Below are 18,371 nucleotides of genomic sequence, written 5' to 3'. Positions count from 1 at the left end.
TTTAGGTTTGTAATTTGTGAATTACATTAGGGGTATAATAGACATTATACCATTTTGAATGAACCATCTCCATTCAAATGATCCAAATTGGTTCAGCTGAATGGACTTTAAAATTAAGCCTAAATTTCCAAAAATCATCCGGATGATCCATCTGAATGAGTTGCACTTTTAGTGCCTAAACAAACAAAACTCTCATCTTCATTCAGATGGTCCATCTAGATGGAGAAACAAACAGGCCCTTACTTGGTGTCCACGTATCACTTCCACTTGACATAGTTCAAAACGAGAAGAAGTTCACTTACTTAGTATAGTTAAACCACAAGCCTAGCTAACACTCATATATCCTCCCTGTAAAACGCATATAAAAGACTTTCAGAATAGATGTCTAATTACACACTTAAAACTAAATGGGATTGGAATTCAAACCTATAAAATGTGTGCCACGCTATTGAACAAAGGGATCTATAGTAACCTAAAGTCTTTGGATAAGTCATGAATTTGGTGAGGTTGCTCGCTGGAACGGAGGTATACAGAGGAAGGAAGAATGAACAACATCTAGTGCAGATAATTTCCATTTAGAAGCAAAAGATAACACAAGTGATTCATGAAGATATGAAGATGGAAACTATGAGAAAAATACACAAATAAAATAACAACTGAGGAACCTCATGACAAGTGTTCTTGAGGGCTCGGCTATTAGTCTTGTCTAGTCCTCCAGCTTATGAAAACTCTATATTCCCTCACAGATTCACAGAGTCCTATGCTCTCCTGTAGTTGAACATCATTACTAAGTCCCTAATGGCAGAGCAAGTCCACAAGGTACAATCAGAAAATGTCCCAGAGTGAACAATTTTGATAGATTCAACATGTTACGGAAAGATGGTATCACCACAGTAGCCAAGGAGAGCATGTGACACAAATTTATTATAGCCTTTCAGTGTCAAAACATGATTAAAACTGAATTAAGATATTTTAAACTGTTAATGGAGTAATATACAAAAATTATCCCAAAATAAACCATTTAATCTACATAACGTGGTTTATGTATATTCACGTCTTCATGAAGAAGTTCCATGCAAGGATGAGAGGTCACTGTCTTCGTCCCCATCACCACCTTTTTCAACATCGTTAACACCATGGACGATCCATTATTATCAAATTTTAAACTGGTAACACGGAATTGGTCTGGTGCGCGTCAATTGGTCAGACAATGACCACTTTACTAATAAGTCGGTCTGCTGTTCTAGATCAGGTTTAGCTAGATTATCACTTGGTTTCCTAACCAATATCTCTGAATCTGAAACTTGTCTCTTATGTTAGAACATCCATAAGCTTTGCTTTACTTTCTGTCATGTATGATCATATAACAGATCCACCATTGCTCACTGCCTTCTCGAGCGAGTAACTCTTGGCATGTGTTTTTTTTTTCTCTTCCATGTCAGAACCAGGGGATCTTACTAATATTTGAGCTTTCACATTTAAATAAATATAATTATGTTTGTTTCTAAACAACAAGATCCGCTGTAGCACACAAGTTAATTTCAAATTGAATTGAGAACAAGGGTTTACGCCTTGTTCAACCCCCCCNNNTTTGAAATCCGGGTTCGAACCCCGGCAGCGGAATTTTTTAAATTCATTAGGTTTTGTTCATTCTATTAGTTATACTAGGTTTTCTAAAGGCCCACATACAGATACTAATAATATACTAATTGTTATAAATCATTAAGTGGATGACCCATAACCATGACCAGAAGAAAGTCCAGTCGGCCAAAAAGAGGTTCAGAGTCGGCCACTGTAGTTTTCCTTTTCTCTGTTTTATTAGTTTTCCTATTTCCAGTTGTATTAGGTTTTGGGTACTTTCCCTTTTCTTATACTTTGTAATCTTATTATATAAAACTTGGTTCTTCAAAGTTGCTAAATAAAATGATCGCGACACATTGCAACTATATATTTTATGATTGTGACATGTGTTAATCTATCTAATAATTAAATATATATATATTAAGATATTAACAAAAACGAATTTTATTAAAAAGTAATTTAAATATTATTTAATAGTAATTTTCCTTTTTTAAAATCCTAATCAAAAGATAATTGCAAAAGACTATTTTTATAAAACATTTCCTTATAATATTGTGACATGTGTTTAAATATATAATAATTAAAAATAAATATAATAAGATAATAAAACGAATTTTGATAAAAAACTACTTTTAAAAATTATTTAATAGTAAAATTTTTTTTAAAAAAATATTTAGTAGTAATTATTTTAGAAATTTTATTTTTCCAAATCTAAAAAAAATATTTGAAAACAATTTATTTAATATAATTTTCTTTTTCTAAAATTTTAATGAAAATATAATTATAAAATATTATATTGAGTTTGGTTCATCAAAATTGCGATATGTGTTAAACTATCTTATAATCAAAATATATATACTAAAATGATGAAAATGATTTTTCTTAAAAAATAATTATAAATATTATTTAATAGTCTTATTATTATTATTATTATTATTATTATTATTATTATTATTATTATTATTATTATTATTATTATTATTATTATTATTATTATTATTATTATTATTATTATTATTATTTTTATAAAAAGTTTGGTTCTTCAAAGTTGCTAATTTACATGATCGTGACAATGTTAGTTATATATTTGAAAATGTGATATGTGTTAAACTTTCTCATAATCAAAAATATATATACTAAAATAAAAAAAACAATTTTTTTCTTAAAAAATAATTATAAATATTATTTAATAGTCTTATTACTATTATTAGTATTATTATTTATAATGTTTGTTTTAAGAGATACTAAAGATAGGGAATTATAAAAGATAAATATTAACTTTTAAGAAAAAATGTTAAACAAAAATGAATTGTAAAGTCTTACAAGTACAATAAATTATTTGGTAAAAGAAATGAATAAAAACTAACTTTTAAATAAATAATATTACTTTTTTAAAATCCTAATTAGAAGAAAATTTTAAAAGTACTCTTATTATTGTCTTATAAGTAACTAACTTTCACTTTTTAATAGATAATTTTGTATGTTAAAGAAGTATGACCAAAAATAGCTACAAATATTTCACATCTATATTTAGGTTTAAGCTTTTTATTATTTTTACAAAGCACAATAGTATTTACATGAAAAGTATTACCTCAGTATCTTCTTTTAATTTCTTGATACAACTAACCTTTTTATTATCTTTATTACATTTTATGATGCTAACATAATTTTATATTTTGATGTTTTTATCGTACATGAATATATGTAAATATGATGAATATGTGTTTGTATGTATAAGACAAAATATATAAATAATAAACAGGGTGAACAAAAAAATATATATATAAATAATAAAAATAATTTTTTACTAAAAATAAAATAGTTGTATAAAAATCTAAAAGAAAGAATAATTTAAAAATAATTAATTTCCTTTTTAAAAATCTACAATAAAAATGTAAAAGTAGTATTATTTTTTCTTATAATTAACTAACTTTACTTTTTAATAATTTTTGTTAAAACAATATAAACCAAAATTAACTTCAAATATTTCACCTGATATGACTGTGACATGTGTCAACTAAAAAAAATAGATTGTGAATATGTCAATAAAAACTGTCATTATGTGAAAATAATGTTAATCAACGGGTGATAGAGATAATAATGTTAGAAATAAAGATGACTCTTTTCTTTAGTGCACCTCCAAAGGGACGTTTGGTCGGTTTGGGTCGTCGCGGTCGGTTCCTCCTTCTTCTGCACCACCGTCCTTTGTTGATCCAGAAGTATTTACGGCTCAGTTGAAGGACAAGATCGCATATCTTTGTTAGAGACCCAGATGGCGGCTCAACAGGCGGGCTATGAGGCACAGAAGAGGCTGAACCAGCAAATGATGGAGATGATGCAGAGGATGTACCCGAACGAGGTGTTCCTGAACGTGCAAGACCCGTAGTTTTTTTTTTTTCAAAAACTCGGATTGTTTTATTTTTATTTGTACAAATTTCAAAAATTTTATTTTTTAAAAAATATAATTTTTTTTTGAAATTCCGAGGAAATGAACCCTCGGAAATTTCCGACGAACATTTCATCGGAATATACCGAAGGACTCCTTCCTCGGAATATACCGAGGGACTCATTCCTCGGAATTTTCCGAGGGCTCCTTCCTCGGAAATTCCCGATGAAAATTTCGAGGAACATTTCGTCGGAACTTCCGAGGATTGGACCATCGGAAAGTCCATCGAAATATCCCGAGGAAGTTCTCCCTCGGTATATTCCGACGAACCGGTGGTCCTCGGAGTTTCCTCGGAAATTCATTTCCTCGGAATTCCGTCGGAAATTTCCGAGGGATTTCCGAGGAAAAATGAATTTCCGAGGAGTTATTTCCGAGGACTTGTTTCGTCGGTATGTCGTCGGAATAACGTTATATGAATTCAAATTAGTTATGACAAATATAAGATTCATATTATAAAATACAAATAGTTTTGAAATTGAGTTTAAAGTTTTGGTTTTGGAGAAAAACACCTTCAAACTACAAATATAGAGTTTTGAAAATTTCGAAAAGATGCCCTAACGGTGATAAGCCAATTGTAAGACATTGAATTGGTCAATGAAAAGTTGATGTTGAGTTAAAAAAAAACAGAGATGGACCGCTCAGATGCTTCTAAACCATCCATTCGTCGTAGCCGTCGATCTTGATCACGACGACGTTGGTGAAGAAAGTAAAGAAATCGATGTTCAGGTGAAAACAGAGGACGTGTTTGTATCGCCGAGATGCCCATTCGAATTCTACGATTGGGTTTCTGCTTCTTCCGATTCAGGAACGCAGTATCAACCTTTCGAGAGGATTGTGAGTCTGGCGACTGATTTAATCCTTGATTGGTCTGTCACCAGTAACTGGGTCACCCGTATGGTAACGGTTGTGACAGGGGACAAAAACAGAGTTGCAGTGAAACGCTAGAGCTTTTTTTATGTAGTCAGATCCAACTATTCAGATTAATTTATTGGTATAATTGTTTGTCAATTATAGTTTTGATTATATTCAATATATGGAAATATCAGATTTGTTTTCATTAATCCCTAGTCTTCGTTCTATTTCTTCACTCTCCATGAAAGTTAATCTCTTAAAGATCGTATGTTTAGGCAGAGCACACGAAAATAAAAACGTAAAACACACACATATTTTAAGTATATCAAGACTCTTGGACAAGGCTCGTGGCCACCACAGGACAGCTTACTTCAAACTTAGCGTCTTCGTCATCAACCCAACTCACAACTCCATAAACCACGTCCCCTCGCAACGCTCTCTGACTCTCCAACCTCACAGTGTAGCTTTGCTTCTCGTTTTTCTTGCTGAACATTACTCTCGTTGGCTCTATGACAACGTTTATACCTTTCAAGCCTCTCACTCTCACGCTATAGCTTCTCTTTGCTTCCCTCACATTTGTCAACGTTCTTCTAACGATCTTAGGACCGTTTTGATCTGAAGTGAAGTATGCAATGATCGAAGGGTAATTGAGATATGGAGATGGGTGTCTGCACGCGTCGGATGCATTTGATCTTGTGATGATATTAATCAATTTCCTGGACTGTTTAACCTCGTGACAAAGGAAGTTAATAAAATCTTGTGGAGATGTGTCATAGATTAAGCCAGGGCTCAGGACTCTGTCCGCACGCACGTGTCCTGCTCCAACGGCTAAAGGGTTGTTTAAAGTCAAAGCCGTTGTCATAATTGCTGATTTTATAGCCGAGGGACTCCAGTCTTGATGGACGTGCTTTATAAGCGCAGCGACTCCAGCTACGTGAGGTGAAGCCATTGATGTCCCGGTTAAGAGATTGAATCCGCTGAACAACGGTCGTGCTCTAGTACCCGCCACTGGTTTAGACGGTGGCCAGGCTGAGAGTACGAGTGACCCAGGAGCTAAAATGTCCGGTTTGAGGATCTGAGGGAAGCTTGCGAACGGACCTCTCGAGCTGTAACTGTCTACTTCAGGTGCTGGTTTAGTCCCGATCACCGTTTTGCGAAACTCCAGCTTCGCGGTGGCGTTGTTGCTGTAGCTTGATGCGTAGCTTTTGATAGCTTCTCCGTGTTTCGAGCTGATGAATGCTACCGGAAACTGGAACTTGACTGTGTCTTGTTCCGCAAGTAACCTGTCTGTTATTATTACCACTGCAGTAGCTCCAGTGGATCTGGCTTGTTGAATGTTTCCGTTACAGACAATGATCCTGCTCACCAGAGTCTTGTTTCCTGCATCGCAAGACTCGACGTACGTTACCGGAAACTGAACCGACGGGAACTCTCCGGGAAACAGAGACGGAAAACTGAAACTAACTCCGTTTCCCAACGTTAAGATCCCTTGAAACTCGCGACCGATTGTTCCCGCTCCAACCGTCATAACCCACGGTGCTCCGTTGATCAAACTCCAGTAATACGGCCCGTCGTTACCACCAGACGCAACAACGAAAACGCCTTTTTGAATCGCTGCAAACGCTGCGACTGCGATTGGGTCGTTTTCTAGACCCACGTCATCACCATCGTCGTCATCAATGCTTAGTCCCAGTGATAAAGATATCACATCGACTCCATCTCGAACCGCTTGATCAATCGCTGCGATCACGTCTGATGAGTAGACGCCTTCCTCCCAAGCAGCTTTATACATCGCTATGTGTGCGTACGGCGCGATTCCCGAAGCGGTTCCTTGCGCGTAAGAGAAGTAAGACGCGTTTTTGACGCGATTCCCAGCCGCAATGGCCGCAACATGAGTGCCGTGTCCGATTGTATCGTAAGGTGAAGAGTATTGATCCTTCTTGGTACCTCTCAAGTCAGGGTTGTTGGCGAACAAGCCCTTGTTGAAAACCCTAGCACCGATTAGTTTCTTGTTGCACAAGGAAGAGTAATTGAATTCACATTTGCCTTTCCATGTAGAGGGGAGCGAACCAAGCCCATCGTCATGAAAGCTGGGGTGATCCGGCCATATTCCGGTATCGACTATACCAATAACCGTACCGGCTCCATAACTCGAGACCGGCCATGTACCGGAATTTGAAGCAAGACCGATGAATTGTGGAGAGAAAGTGGTATGGAGCTTAACCGGTAAATCTTTGGTGAAAGAGACATACCCGGGTTTGTGTTGAAGACGTTTGAGCTCGGAGTTGGTGAGAACCGCGCTAAACCCGTGAACCGAATCCGTATAAGCGTAGAGAATCTTTGGTTTTCTTCCGGTGGTAACCGAAGTGAGAGTCGTGGAAAACCAGCTCTGGTGATCGGTAAAAGGTGTCGGTTTGGCGGATAAGTCCATGTGGATGATGTAAATAGAGGTCTCCGTTGTTGCTGTGGTTATGGAGAAAGGGATGAGAAAAAGAATCATGACAGTGAACGCCATGTCTGAGAGCACAGCTTTCTCTCTGGTCTCTTAAGAGTCAAGAAGACAGAGAGAAACTTGGTCTTAATGTAGTTCAGAAATAATTAAACTGGATTGTTTTATTTTTTAGGTATGACACAAAACTTTGCTTCTCTTTTGCTTTTGCTGTTAAAAACAGTATTAGGTGGTGCCAATGGTGGACAAACACATCTCATCATCATTGTTTCTTTTGACTTTTTCTTTTCTACCGGCTTATCTACAATTAAGTTTCTGAAAATTGATGTTTATACGCATTCTTTACTAGATAAACTCTTATAAATATCAATGTTAGAAAAATTGTTAGGCAGTGATTAAACTTCTTGTAGAAGATTATTGTTTATGCATACTTTTTGAATGTTTATACCAAAATTTTAAATGATTGTTTTTTTAAATGTTTTTAAGAAATTGTTTTGTGTAGACTCAATTTTCTAACTAAACATGCACCTAAACACTATCTAAACTGATTTTTATAACACATACTATATCATGCATATTTCCACAAAGAAATTTCTAGTGAATTTGCTTAACTATACATATGAATTCATTGTATTTCTTCTTGCATCTACAATGAGTAGTATGCTAGGTTGCACGAAAACTTCATTGGACTTACACTTCCCACTTCAAAATCGGAAGCAAAATCTTGTGGATGGCTTACGAAATTTCGCTTCTAAAATGCTTCAAAATATCATATTTAAAAATACGTTGGAAACTTACAATTACGTTTTGGAATCACGCTTTTTTTTAAGAAAAAACAATATCATAAATAAAGAAAAAATATAAAATATTTTTTTTATGTTTTTATGTAAAATCTAAAATTTAATAATACTAAATAGAGAGAATATAAATATGCAAATATTAAAACTAATACTATAAATTATCTTTATGCACTGAACTTTTTTATTATAGATATAATATAGGGCAATTCTCTCAAATTACTATTTTTAAGTTTTTGTCACAAAAATAACTCTCAAATAAGAAAATGACCAAAATAGCCCCTTTTTATTTTGAAATTTTTAATATTTATTTTTTATTTTTTAAAATTTGAAACCATATCTCCAAAATTTCACCCTTAGCTCTAAGTCTAGATTAGTTAACCTTAGGGTAAAAACACATTTTTACTTTTTAATAAAATTTATTTTGGTCATTTTTTTCATTGATAGCTATTTTTGTGATAAAAACTTTAAAAAACTATCCTAAAGAATTTCTCAATAATATATATATATATATATATATATATATATAAATATATCCGCTTCCTAATTTGATTTGAAATATCTCGTTTCTACGTTTCTATACGATTCCGATTCCGCTTACCCATTTTTGATTCCATATAACATAGTTAGTATGAATTACGTCAAATAATTTATGGAAGCATGAAAGAATCAATCAATTTTTCTCAGAAAGAAGAAAGTATGAATCAATTCGAAAATTAACGAGTTGAGAAAAGCAGGATGTAAAAAATTAAAAAAGTCTTAAACTTGGAGAAGATAAATTGAAGGTAATGTAAAACACAGAATAAAGCCCATTAATATTAGGCTTATCGGGCTTGAAAAGTATCAACTTGGCGCCAAAATAAAATAGATTTTCCCGCAATCTCTCTATCGACCTAAACCTATAAATTGGATACTCAGTTTCGCCCCCAAATCAGAAGAAACTGCTGAAAAATGTCAGGCGACAATTCGACGGAGGTTGAACGAAAACGTCGCAGAGCCGCGGAGGCGTCGAGTTGGAAGAATTCCGTAGAGCGACTGAAAGCGATTCGGCAAGGAGGACTTGGGAACCTATCGGCTTCAGGTGGTGGCTACGATGATATTAAACTGGAACAGCCATTTGATGATGGTGATGAGTACGACGCAATTGTATCCCTGCGGCGGCGTGGGTTTGTAGGTGAGGAGGAGGACTGGTCGAAGCCCAGTGGGCCTGAGTCGACTGATGAATCGGAAGATGATGGTGGATTTAGCGGGAGAGTGAAGAAGAAAGGAAAAGAAGAAGCAGCGCAGGTTAAGAAGGTGAATCCTTGGCTTAAGGCTGCAGCTACTATATCGAGTTTGAAGAAGGGCAAAGAGAGTTTTCTTGAGGAGGTTTTAGCAAAGGTTAATCCAGACGATATGGATAGAGAAAGACATAGGAGAAGGAAACAACCATCTAGGATACATGATTCAGTCGATAAATGTGATCACGTTGCCATGGAGAATGAGTTGATGAAAGAACAAGAAGAAGAAGAAGATGTGACAGTCACCCTTCCGCAGACTTCTGAGAATATGGAATTACCTAGCGTTATAGTGGAGGGATCAAACAATATAAAACAGAGTGAAGAAGCTAAGGCAGAGTCAGGAGTGAAGAAGGAGGTGAATGCAACAGTTGATACGAAAGAGAAGGAAGCCATGTGCAAAGGTGGAACTGAGAATGGGGCGGAATTTGATTTGGATGCTGATGGGTCACTTCGTTTTTACATTCTTGACGCTTATGAGGAGGCTTTTGGTGCGAGTATGGGCACAGTATATCTGTTTGGGAAGGTGAGTCTGTTGGAATTTCACTCATTTTAGCTGTTCTTTGGCCTTCTGGTTAGTATAGAGATTAATCCGGCTATCCTCTTTTTTTTTTTTGCTACCCTCTTTCAGGCTAAAATGGGAGATACGTACAAGAGTTGCTGTGTGGTTGTCAAGAATATCCAGAGATGTGTTTATGCTATTCCAAATGGTTCCATATTCCCTTCCCATGAACTTTTTATGCTCGAGCAAGAGGCGAAACACTCGAAACTTTCTCCTCAATCCTTCCGGGTGAAGTTACATGTGAGTTTCACTACATGCTCATTAACATGAAGCAATATCCTATCCTATTGTTTTTGACCTTGTCTTCTCAGGAAATAGCATCAAAACTGAAGAACGAAATTTCTCAGCAATTGTTACGACTCAACGTTTCAAATTACAGCATGGCACTTGTCAAGGTTTGTATATTTTACTTACTTTTCATGAAGCAAAACTTTTCTTTTGAGACTCTCCACTCTCCTCTCCTTATCAGAGAAGCTATGCATTTGAGAAGCCTGATGTGCCAGCTGGCGAGCAATATGTTTTGAAGATTAATTATCCATTTAAGGTGGTGCATTTTAGCTTTAAGTCGCTCTAAAATTGTCTACTTGTTTTTTTTTTGTTAATTCTCTTACATCTCAACACCTGTCTCTGTTATCATAGGATCCTGCACTTCCACAAAACCTTAAAGGGGAGTCTTTTTGCGCTTTGCTAGGCTCTCACACCAGGTTTTAGTTTCTTACTGCTGAGCTTCTATTACCTTTCTCTGTTTTTGATAGTTGATCGGTTGATTTTGCATTTAGTGGTCTTTTCTAGAGCATGATTATTGGATGGTTATTAAAGTGAGATTCTTAAGAGAATATAAGAACCTATCTCTTAACTTTTAACTAAAAAAACTAAGAAAAATAAGAGTTTTAAGAGACGGTTCTTAACTTTTTTAGTTAAAGATGGGTTCTCATATTTTGATAAGAACCCCACCATAAAAACTTCCCAATAATCATGCTCTCCTTAGTTAACTATGCCAATTTAGCAATATGCCTTTTTTTTATCTGCTTATTAAGTTAATTTATATACAGTGCTTTGGAGCTTTTTATCCTTAAAAGGAAGATCATGGGACCTTCTTGGCTGAAAATTTCAAACTTCTCTATCAGTTTACCTTCTCAACGAGTAAAGCCTTAAAAATAGTACCATGATTGATTATCTTGCTAGTTATCTCCAATAATGAGGAGTTGACACTTGTGCAGGTGAGCTGGTGCAAGTTTGAGGTTACTGTTGAATCTCCCAAGGTTATCACTGTTTTAGTTCCGGAGGAAAAAGTGGTTCATCCTCCTGCTGTCGTCACAGCTATAAATTTAAAGACTATAGTCAATGAAACGCAGAACATCAGCGAAATTGTTTCGGCGTCTCTTCTCTGTTTTCACAACGCCAAGGTTCGTTTCTCTTTGGGAAAATATGTATGCCCATGAGGTCCGTGTCACCTCGATGGTTGTGCCACAACAATCTTAAGCATGATCATGGCATTACCGTTCACAAGTAGTCATTTGTACGATGTGTATTGTGTTTAAGCTGGTGTTTTTTCTTGCTCAAATGACACTCTCTTAGCTTGACATTTTATGTCCTTTGGTCTTTCAGATTGATGTTCCAATGGCAGGTCCAGAAAGAAAGAGATGTGGTATTCTGAGTCATTTCACTGTGGTTAGGAATCCTGAAGGAACCGGCTACCCGATTGGTTGGAAGAAAGAAGTGTCTGACAGAAATTCAAAGAAGGGCTGCTGTGTTTTAAGTTTTGAAAACAGGTATTATTCCGCAGCTCTCTTGTTGTGTAGGCTGGTCCTTCATAACATTTTTTTTTGTATTCTTACTGCAGTGAAAGAGCTTTGCTGAACCGATTGTTTGTGGAGTTGAACAAATTGGACAGTGATGTTCTTGTGGGACATAATATATCAAGGTTTGATCTGGATGTCCTTCTCCAAAGAGCCCAGGCAAAGCAACTAATCTCTTTAATTTTTCTATTAGTTTTATAAGGGCTGGTTAACATTAATAAGACGGAATGTTTTTGTTTTATGCCATTTAGTACTTTTTCTCAGTCTCTCCTTTTGTGTAGGGTTGCAAAGTTTTGAGTAGCATGTGGTCCAAAATTGGGCGTCTCAAACGCTCGTTCATGCCTAAGCTTAAAGGGAACAACAAGTCAGGGCTCATGTCTTGCATTGCTGGAAGACTATTATGTGATACAGATCTATGTTCTCAAGACTTGTTGAAGCAGGTATGTATGATGTTCAACTCTTACAAGCAGTGAGAAGTTTAGTCCCTCACCTATAAGCAAACTTCTGGTTGTTGCAGCAGGTCAGTTATTCGTTAACAGACCTTTCAAAGACACAGCTGAACCAGGACAGGAAACAGATATCACCTAATGATATTCCCAAAATGTTTCAGTCATCTAAGACACTTGTGGAACTTGTAAGTTCTTTAATTAGTCTAATCATGTCTGTTTTATGCATTTGAGCTGGTACTACCTCACTAGGGACACTAGACATAAATGATTTTTGGTTTTCTTCGGTTCAGATTGAATGTGGGGAGAGAGATGCATGGTTATCCATGGAGCTCATGTTTCATCTAAGTGTTCTTCCTCTCACTCTCCAGCTTACTAACATAAGTGGCAATCTCTGGGGGAAAACCCTTCAAGTAGTGGCTCCTCTCTCTATCCCTCAAACACGTTATGCGCTGGTGCATTCTGATTTTTTTTTCTATTCGTTACCAGGGATCCAGGGCGCAGAGAATTGAATACTACTTACTACATACATTCCAGTCGAGAAAGTACATCCTCCCAGACAAAATTTCGCAACGTATGAAGGAAATTATAAAGTCATCAAAAAGAAGAATCAGCCATGGTGAATTGGATGCTGAGTTGGCTTTGGAGAATGATCCGTCTAAGAAGGGTCCAGGCTACGCTGGTGGACTGGTGTTGGAACCAAAGAAAGGGTTATATGACAAATATGTGTTGCTTCTTGACTTCAATAGTCTTTACCCGTCTATTATACAGGTTAGCAGCAGACTGTTTTGTGTTCTCAAGCCTTGGATTGATGTTTCCATTTGATTTTTACACAACGGGTATTATGATAAATTTCAGGAATATAATATATGTTTCACGACTGTGCCACGATCAGAAGACGGAGTTCCTCGTTTACCTTCGAGCCAGACACCTGGAATTCTTCCAAAGGTATATTCGAGTGTTCAGGATTGTATTAGTGATTGCTCCATTCTCTAGTTCAATTCTAATCTGTAGTCTTTCTTTTAGTTGATGGAACATTTGGTCAGTATAAGGAAACGTGTGAAACAAAAGATGAAGAAGGAAACAGGTCTCAAGTACTGGGAGCTTGACATTCGGCAGCAGGCATTAAAACTCACAGCCAATAGGTTTTGTGTTTAATGGTTTTAGCTTCTTCTGCTGGCAATAATGCCCCAACATTCGCCGCATTTTGATAGTAATGTTTCATTCTAAACGCAGTATATACGGATGTCTGGGGTTCTCTGATTCAAGATTCTACGCTAAGCCTTTAGCAGAGCTCATAACACTACAGGTAAAGTTATGCTTTTTCTCTGTTTTTTTCTTCTTTCTGTTCTCATGAGATCCGGTTAATTCTCTAACATTGCAGGGAAGGGAGATCCTGCAAAGAACCGTGGATCTTGTACAGAATCATTTAAACCTAGAGGTATCACCGCACTAAATGCATTTCAGTAGAGGAAATAATGTAATGTGTCAACATGTTGGGGAATATTGAACATGTTGCTTTTACGCAGGTGATTTATGGTGACACAGATTCAATCATGATTCACAGTGGACTAGATGATATCGAAGAGGTCAAAACCATTATAACAAAAGTCATCCAAGAGGTAGGTTGGATAATAGCTTTATCTCCAGCTTTTTTTACCCTTAAAACAAGAAAGCTATATATGATTAAACCAGTATTCATTTAATGTCTGCAACTTTAATGTTCGATTTCCTGATGCATGAAAGACAATGGATAAACTCAAATCGGTGTAAATGTCCTTGGGAAAAAGTGCTTATTGGAGCACAAATTACACTGTTAACAAAGGCAGACATTTGATTTGGGTCTCACCTTCTCTCTCTTTTAATATTATAGGTCAATAAGAAGTACAGATGTCTGAAAATTGACTGTGATGGCATATATAAGAGAATGCTTATTCTAAGAAAAAAGAAGTATGCTGGCGTCAAGTTGCAGTTCAAGGACGACGGGCAGACTTGCGAGGTAAAATATTTAATGTACACATCCTGGCTACCTTAGAAAATATTTGAGGATACTCAACGCATTGGTCAATGCAGGAAATTGAAAGAAAAGGTGTGGATATGGTTCGTCGTGACTGGAGCATACTCTCCAAGGAAATTGGAGACTTATGCTTGGCTAAGATCTTTTATGGAGGGTATGTTCTAAAACATTCACTCTAAGAATATTTTTACTTTTTACTCTCTCATGCAAACATACAATCATCTTTTCAGGTCGTGTGAGGATGTTGTTGAAGCAATTGATAACGAACTTGTGAAGGTAATCTTTGTTAACCCCCACCTTTATAAACTGTTTGTTTCTCTTCATTTTCATCTTTTACATGTTGCTCTGGTCTGGTCATGCAACAGATAAAAGAGGAAATGAGAAATGGGCAAGTTGCACTTGAGAAGTATGTCATCACCAAGGCATTGACTAAGTCACCGGAAGCTTATCCAGATTCCAAAAGCCAACCACACGTTCAAGTAATTATGAGAGCTATTATTTTTCACTGGACTTTTTCACATCTTCACTAAACTTTGAGTGTGCTTCTCAGGTCGCACTCAGAATGAGGCAACGTGGTTTTAAAGAAGGTTTCAATGCCAAGGATACTGTACCTTATATAATCTGCTATGAACAGGTTCCCAAACCAGAAGACCAGCAGCTTAATATTATCCCAAATCCAATCGTCTTCCTAGTAAAAATTTTGTATCCTTCCTTCCTTCCTTTCCTTCTGTGCAGGGTAATGCTAGCTCTGTCAGCTCAGCAGGGATTGCCAATCGTGCTAGGCATCCTGATGAGGTGAAGTCAGACGAGAGCAGATTGTTGGTTGACATAGATTACTACTTGGCACAGCAGATTCATCCCGTGGTGTCTCGTCTGTGCGCAGAGATTCAGGGCACAAGTCCTGAGAGGTTAGCCGAGTGTTTAGGACTTGACCCATCAAAGGTAAAAAACAATTTTCATTTAAAGCCAATCTCCAATTCTGATAGATGATTAGAAATATTGTTTTCTATAGTATCGAAGCAACAACGATGCTACGAGCAGTGATCCTTCTACATCCCTCTTGTTTGCTACAAGCGATGAAGAAAGGTAATGAATGCTATCATCCTAATAATATATTTCCTCCAGGAATCTGCAACAACTTAATTTACATGTACAATAAAAACGCAGATATAAAAGCTGTGAGCCGTTAACACTAACATGCCCCAGCTGCTCTGCTTCTTTCAACTGTCCATCTATTACTAGTTCAGTTTGCGCGTCGATCAGTAATAAATCTGAAACAGAGGAATCTACATTCTGGCTTAGACTGCGTTGCTCGAAATGCACGGGAAGAATATCCCCTGCAATGATAGCTAATCAGGTAGGCAATGATTTTTCTTAAAAAAGAATTCGAATTTCTAACTCTTGTATCCTTCCTTCTGATTGGATTAACTCATCTCATCATGAATTTCAGGTGAAAAGGCAGATTGATGGGTTCGTGTCAATGTACTACAAAGGCACAATGATGGTGAATATAGAACTTCTCCCTTGCCTCGTTTTTATATATATCCATATAATTTTGAACACCTCTCGTTACATCTTGCTTTCAACAGTGTGACGATGAGTCTTGTAAGCACACCACTCGCAGCCCCAACTTTCGTCTGCTAGGTGACCGGGAACGGGGAACAGTTTGCCCAAACTATCCTAACTGTAATGGAACCCTCTTAAGAAAGGTAAATGCCCTCATCCACCGGATAAGAAGAACTCTTATCTTTCTGTTGCTTCATAGAAACAACTTTTGATCCCCAAGCTTTGTCTTATTACAGTACACTGAAGCATACCTGTACAAGCAGCTGTCATACTTTTGCCACATCCTAGACACACAATGCTCTCTAAAAAAGGTTTTTCACAATTTTCTTATTTGTTATCACAATCAATTTGTGTTTTCTAGATCACTAATAACCCTCTCTGGCATTTAAAAAAAAAAAAAGCAGATGGATGTTGGTGTGAGAATTCAAGTAGAGAAAGCAATGACGAATATAAGACCTGCGGTTGAGTCAGCAGCATCGATAGCTCGGAGTATCCGAGACCGGTGTGATTACGGATGGGTGCAACTCAAAGACATAGCCATTTGATAGTTCTAATAATTATCTCATCTCATGTAATTAAATTTATATCATCTTCTTACATCATAAAGTTTTTGTTTTGTCCTAAAGTTTTATTAGCATAACTATAACTGAACTTTGGAGTATGCAAATACTAGACTAAAAACAGTTTTGACTACTGTTTGGTAGTGTACTAAGCCGGAGATGTTGACTTCGAATCATCTTTGTCTTCAAAGCAGCGTGCCTGTGGAAAAGCACATTTCCTGAGTTGCTTGGGGTGGTTCACGGTTAACCATCGAGTGAGGAGCACCAAGCAGAGTCTCAAAGTGCTGCTCTTGTTGTAAGGTTCCATTTGAACCTTGTATGCGTAGACGGTAGAACTGGTGGTAGTCGCATAGAGTTTAGGCCTAAACCATTCATAACAGCTAAAGTCTGTATTATGCAGTGATTATGTTAATCAGACAATGGGGTTTACAAATTTAAACTTTGATTGCATATAAAGGATCTTAGTAAGTAAAATAAAATAAAATAAAAAACCTGCACTTGAAGTTGAAGCTGCTTCAGATATTCTATAGCTTCATCAAGCATTGAGGCTTTATCTGTCTACAAATATATATATATATATATATATATATATATAAAAAGAATGTTTATCATGTCTAAGTTCTGAAGGATGAAAATTCAAACTTTCAATTTACCTTGTTGGAATTGGGTATCAGCTTCTGCAAAGATTTCATTTTCTCGTTGATCTTGCTCCTCCTTCTCTGCAATATTTTCTGATTCTATTATTGTTTTTTTATATATTTTTCAGATCAAGAATATTTAAAAAAGCTGAAAGACGGAAGCCTTTTCAGACAAGTTGTGGAACTGTGCATCAATGTTTCTCTTCAACGAGTTTCGCTACCTGGCTCCGTTTCTCTTTAGTGTTATTGTTACCATTGCAAAAGAAAAACAAAAGTTAGTTTTGTTTAAATCGATCTTACTGACCTCGCCGTCTGAATCGCCGGAAGGTCCGAGCTTTTCTCATCCCTGGCGTCTCCTCCTTGTCTTTCTTTCCCCTTGACTCACTCCGCCATGGCTTCGAACGGTACCTTGGCGTCTCCATCGAGTCAAAGCGACAAGCTTCAAGATCCTCCGCCTGTGGCCTTAGATTCTTCTTCAGCTCCACTGGGGGTGGAACTTCCGATTCTCCGTGGCTGTGACACTGACATCGTTGCTCCTCCTTGTACTGAAGCTCAGGCCTCTCAAATCATCTCAGCTTCTCATCTACCAACTGTAGAAGCAAACGTAACATCCGGTTCTACCACGAGTAACCAGTTTGTGCCTTCATTGGGTTCATGGGAAAAGCCACTCATCTTTGTGCCACCTACTACCCCTCCTGTTCCATCCACTCCAACGGAATTTGATAAAGCACTTGTAGGAAATCAACTTGCTTCTCTTTGGCCAACCCTTAATGACGGAATCGTGAACAAGCAAGACAAGAACAAGCATCCTAATCGTTCCTTACAGGTTCCATTAGAGAAGCTGCCACTTCCAGAGCTTAAAGCCGATGGATCTCTCCGTTTCCCGTGGGCTGCAAGGTTGGGTCCCCAGTCACGCAATCTTTTCCGGGCAACATCACCTACCTATCGCCTTGATGGCACCCCTGAGGTAACAATACCTTCAAAAGTCCTTAGGTTAGGACCTGAGAACAAGGATGAATATCTCATTGGGAAATTTCATAGATGTTCTTTACCCCCGGGTGGACTTGTTCATGCTGTGGTCAATAAAATTTGGGGAAGAAGCTGCAAAATTTCTTGCAAGAAGATTAGTGATTCATCCTATATGTTTCATATCCCACACCAATCTACTCGTCAGTGGATTATACAAAGGGGAGTTTGGCATATTGATGACTGTCTGCTCTTTGTGTTGCCGTGGACACCTGAGGGCTCATTCAAAATTCCAGAAGTTTCAACTCTTCCGGTATGGGTGACTTTGAAGGATATTCCTGACTGCTGCTACTCTAGACTAGGAATTAGTCATATTGCATCTGGTCTTGGAGAGCCTATATTAACACAAAAACCT

The 18,371-nt window shown here is 37.0% G+C and overlaps 2 protein-coding genes and 1 long non-coding RNA gene across 3 annotated transcripts; 1 reads left to right on the top strand and 2 right to left on the bottom strand.

Moving 5' to 3' along the window:
• Window positions 1-5,121: 5,121 nt before the first annotated feature.
• LOC106322888 (subtilisin-like protease SBT1.6) lies at window positions 5,122-7,524 on the bottom strand. The gene has a single exon (XM_013761036.1). It carries the CDS (start codon window positions 7,392-7,394, stop codon window positions 5,205-5,207), a length of 2,190 nt encoding a protein of 729 aa, XP_013616490.1. The 5' UTR covers window positions 7,395-7,524; the 3' UTR covers window positions 5,122-5,204.
• Window positions 7,525-9,076: 1,552 nt separating this feature from the next.
• Window positions 9,077-16,337, top strand: LOC106325870 (DNA polymerase alpha catalytic subunit-like). The gene is made up of 30 exons (XM_013763922.1): window positions 9,077-9,928; window positions 10,034-10,204; window positions 10,276-10,359; window positions 10,434-10,508; window positions 10,604-10,668; window positions 11,017-11,107; window positions 11,185-11,370; window positions 11,573-11,736; window positions 11,808-11,922; window positions 12,045-12,203; window positions 12,284-12,397; window positions 12,503-12,622; window positions 12,699-12,980; window positions 13,068-13,157; window positions 13,236-13,354; window positions 13,446-13,518; window positions 13,594-13,650; window positions 13,739-13,831; window positions 14,083-14,208; window positions 14,283-14,380; window positions 14,457-14,502; window positions 14,592-14,705; window positions 14,777-14,860; window positions 14,962-15,168; window positions 15,239-15,312; window positions 15,394-15,583; window positions 15,677-15,730; window positions 15,816-15,935; window positions 16,029-16,103; window positions 16,197-16,337. The coding sequence occupies exons 1-30, from the start codon at window positions 9,077-9,079 to the stop codon at window positions 16,335-16,337; spliced, it is 4,239 nt and encodes a 1,412-aa protein (XP_013619376.1).
• A 135-nt stretch (window positions 16,338-16,472) lies between these two features.
• LOC106326555 lies at window positions 16,473-17,125 on the bottom strand. Its single transcript, XR_001267266.1, has 3 exons — window positions 17,006-17,125; window positions 16,845-16,910; window positions 16,473-16,739 (listed from the first exon to the last, which is right to left on the bottom strand). It is a non-coding gene; the product is annotated as an uncharacterized LOC106326555 (long non-coding RNA).
• Between the last annotated feature and the right edge of the window lie 1,246 nt (window positions 17,126-18,371).

This window comes from Brassica oleracea, chromosome C2, assembly GCF_000695525.1.
Source record: "Brassica oleracea var. oleracea cultivar TO1000 chromosome C2, BOL, whole genome shotgun sequence".
Lineage (NCBI taxonomy): Eukaryota > Viridiplantae > Streptophyta > Magnoliopsida > Brassicales > Brassicaceae > Brassica > Brassica oleracea.
This window is presented reverse-complemented; position numbering and strand designations above follow the sequence as displayed.

Coding starts and splice junctions, on each gene's coding strand:
- LOC106322888 (XM_013761036.1), bottom strand. CDS start 7,394: ATGGCGTTCACTGTCATGATTCTTTTTCTCATCCCTTTCTCCATAACC.
- LOC106325870 (XM_013763922.1), top strand. CDS start 9,077: ATGTCAGGCGACAATTCGACGGAGGTTGAACGAAAACGTCGCAGAGCC. Junction 12,623..12,698: donor TCTGGGGGAAAACCCTTCAA/GTAGTGGCTCCT, acceptor ATTCGTTACCAG/GGATCCAGGGCGCAGAGAAT. Junction 13,519..13,593: donor CAGAGCTCATAACACTACAG/GTAAAGTTATGC, acceptor CTAACATTGCAG/GGAAGGGAGATCCTGCAAAG.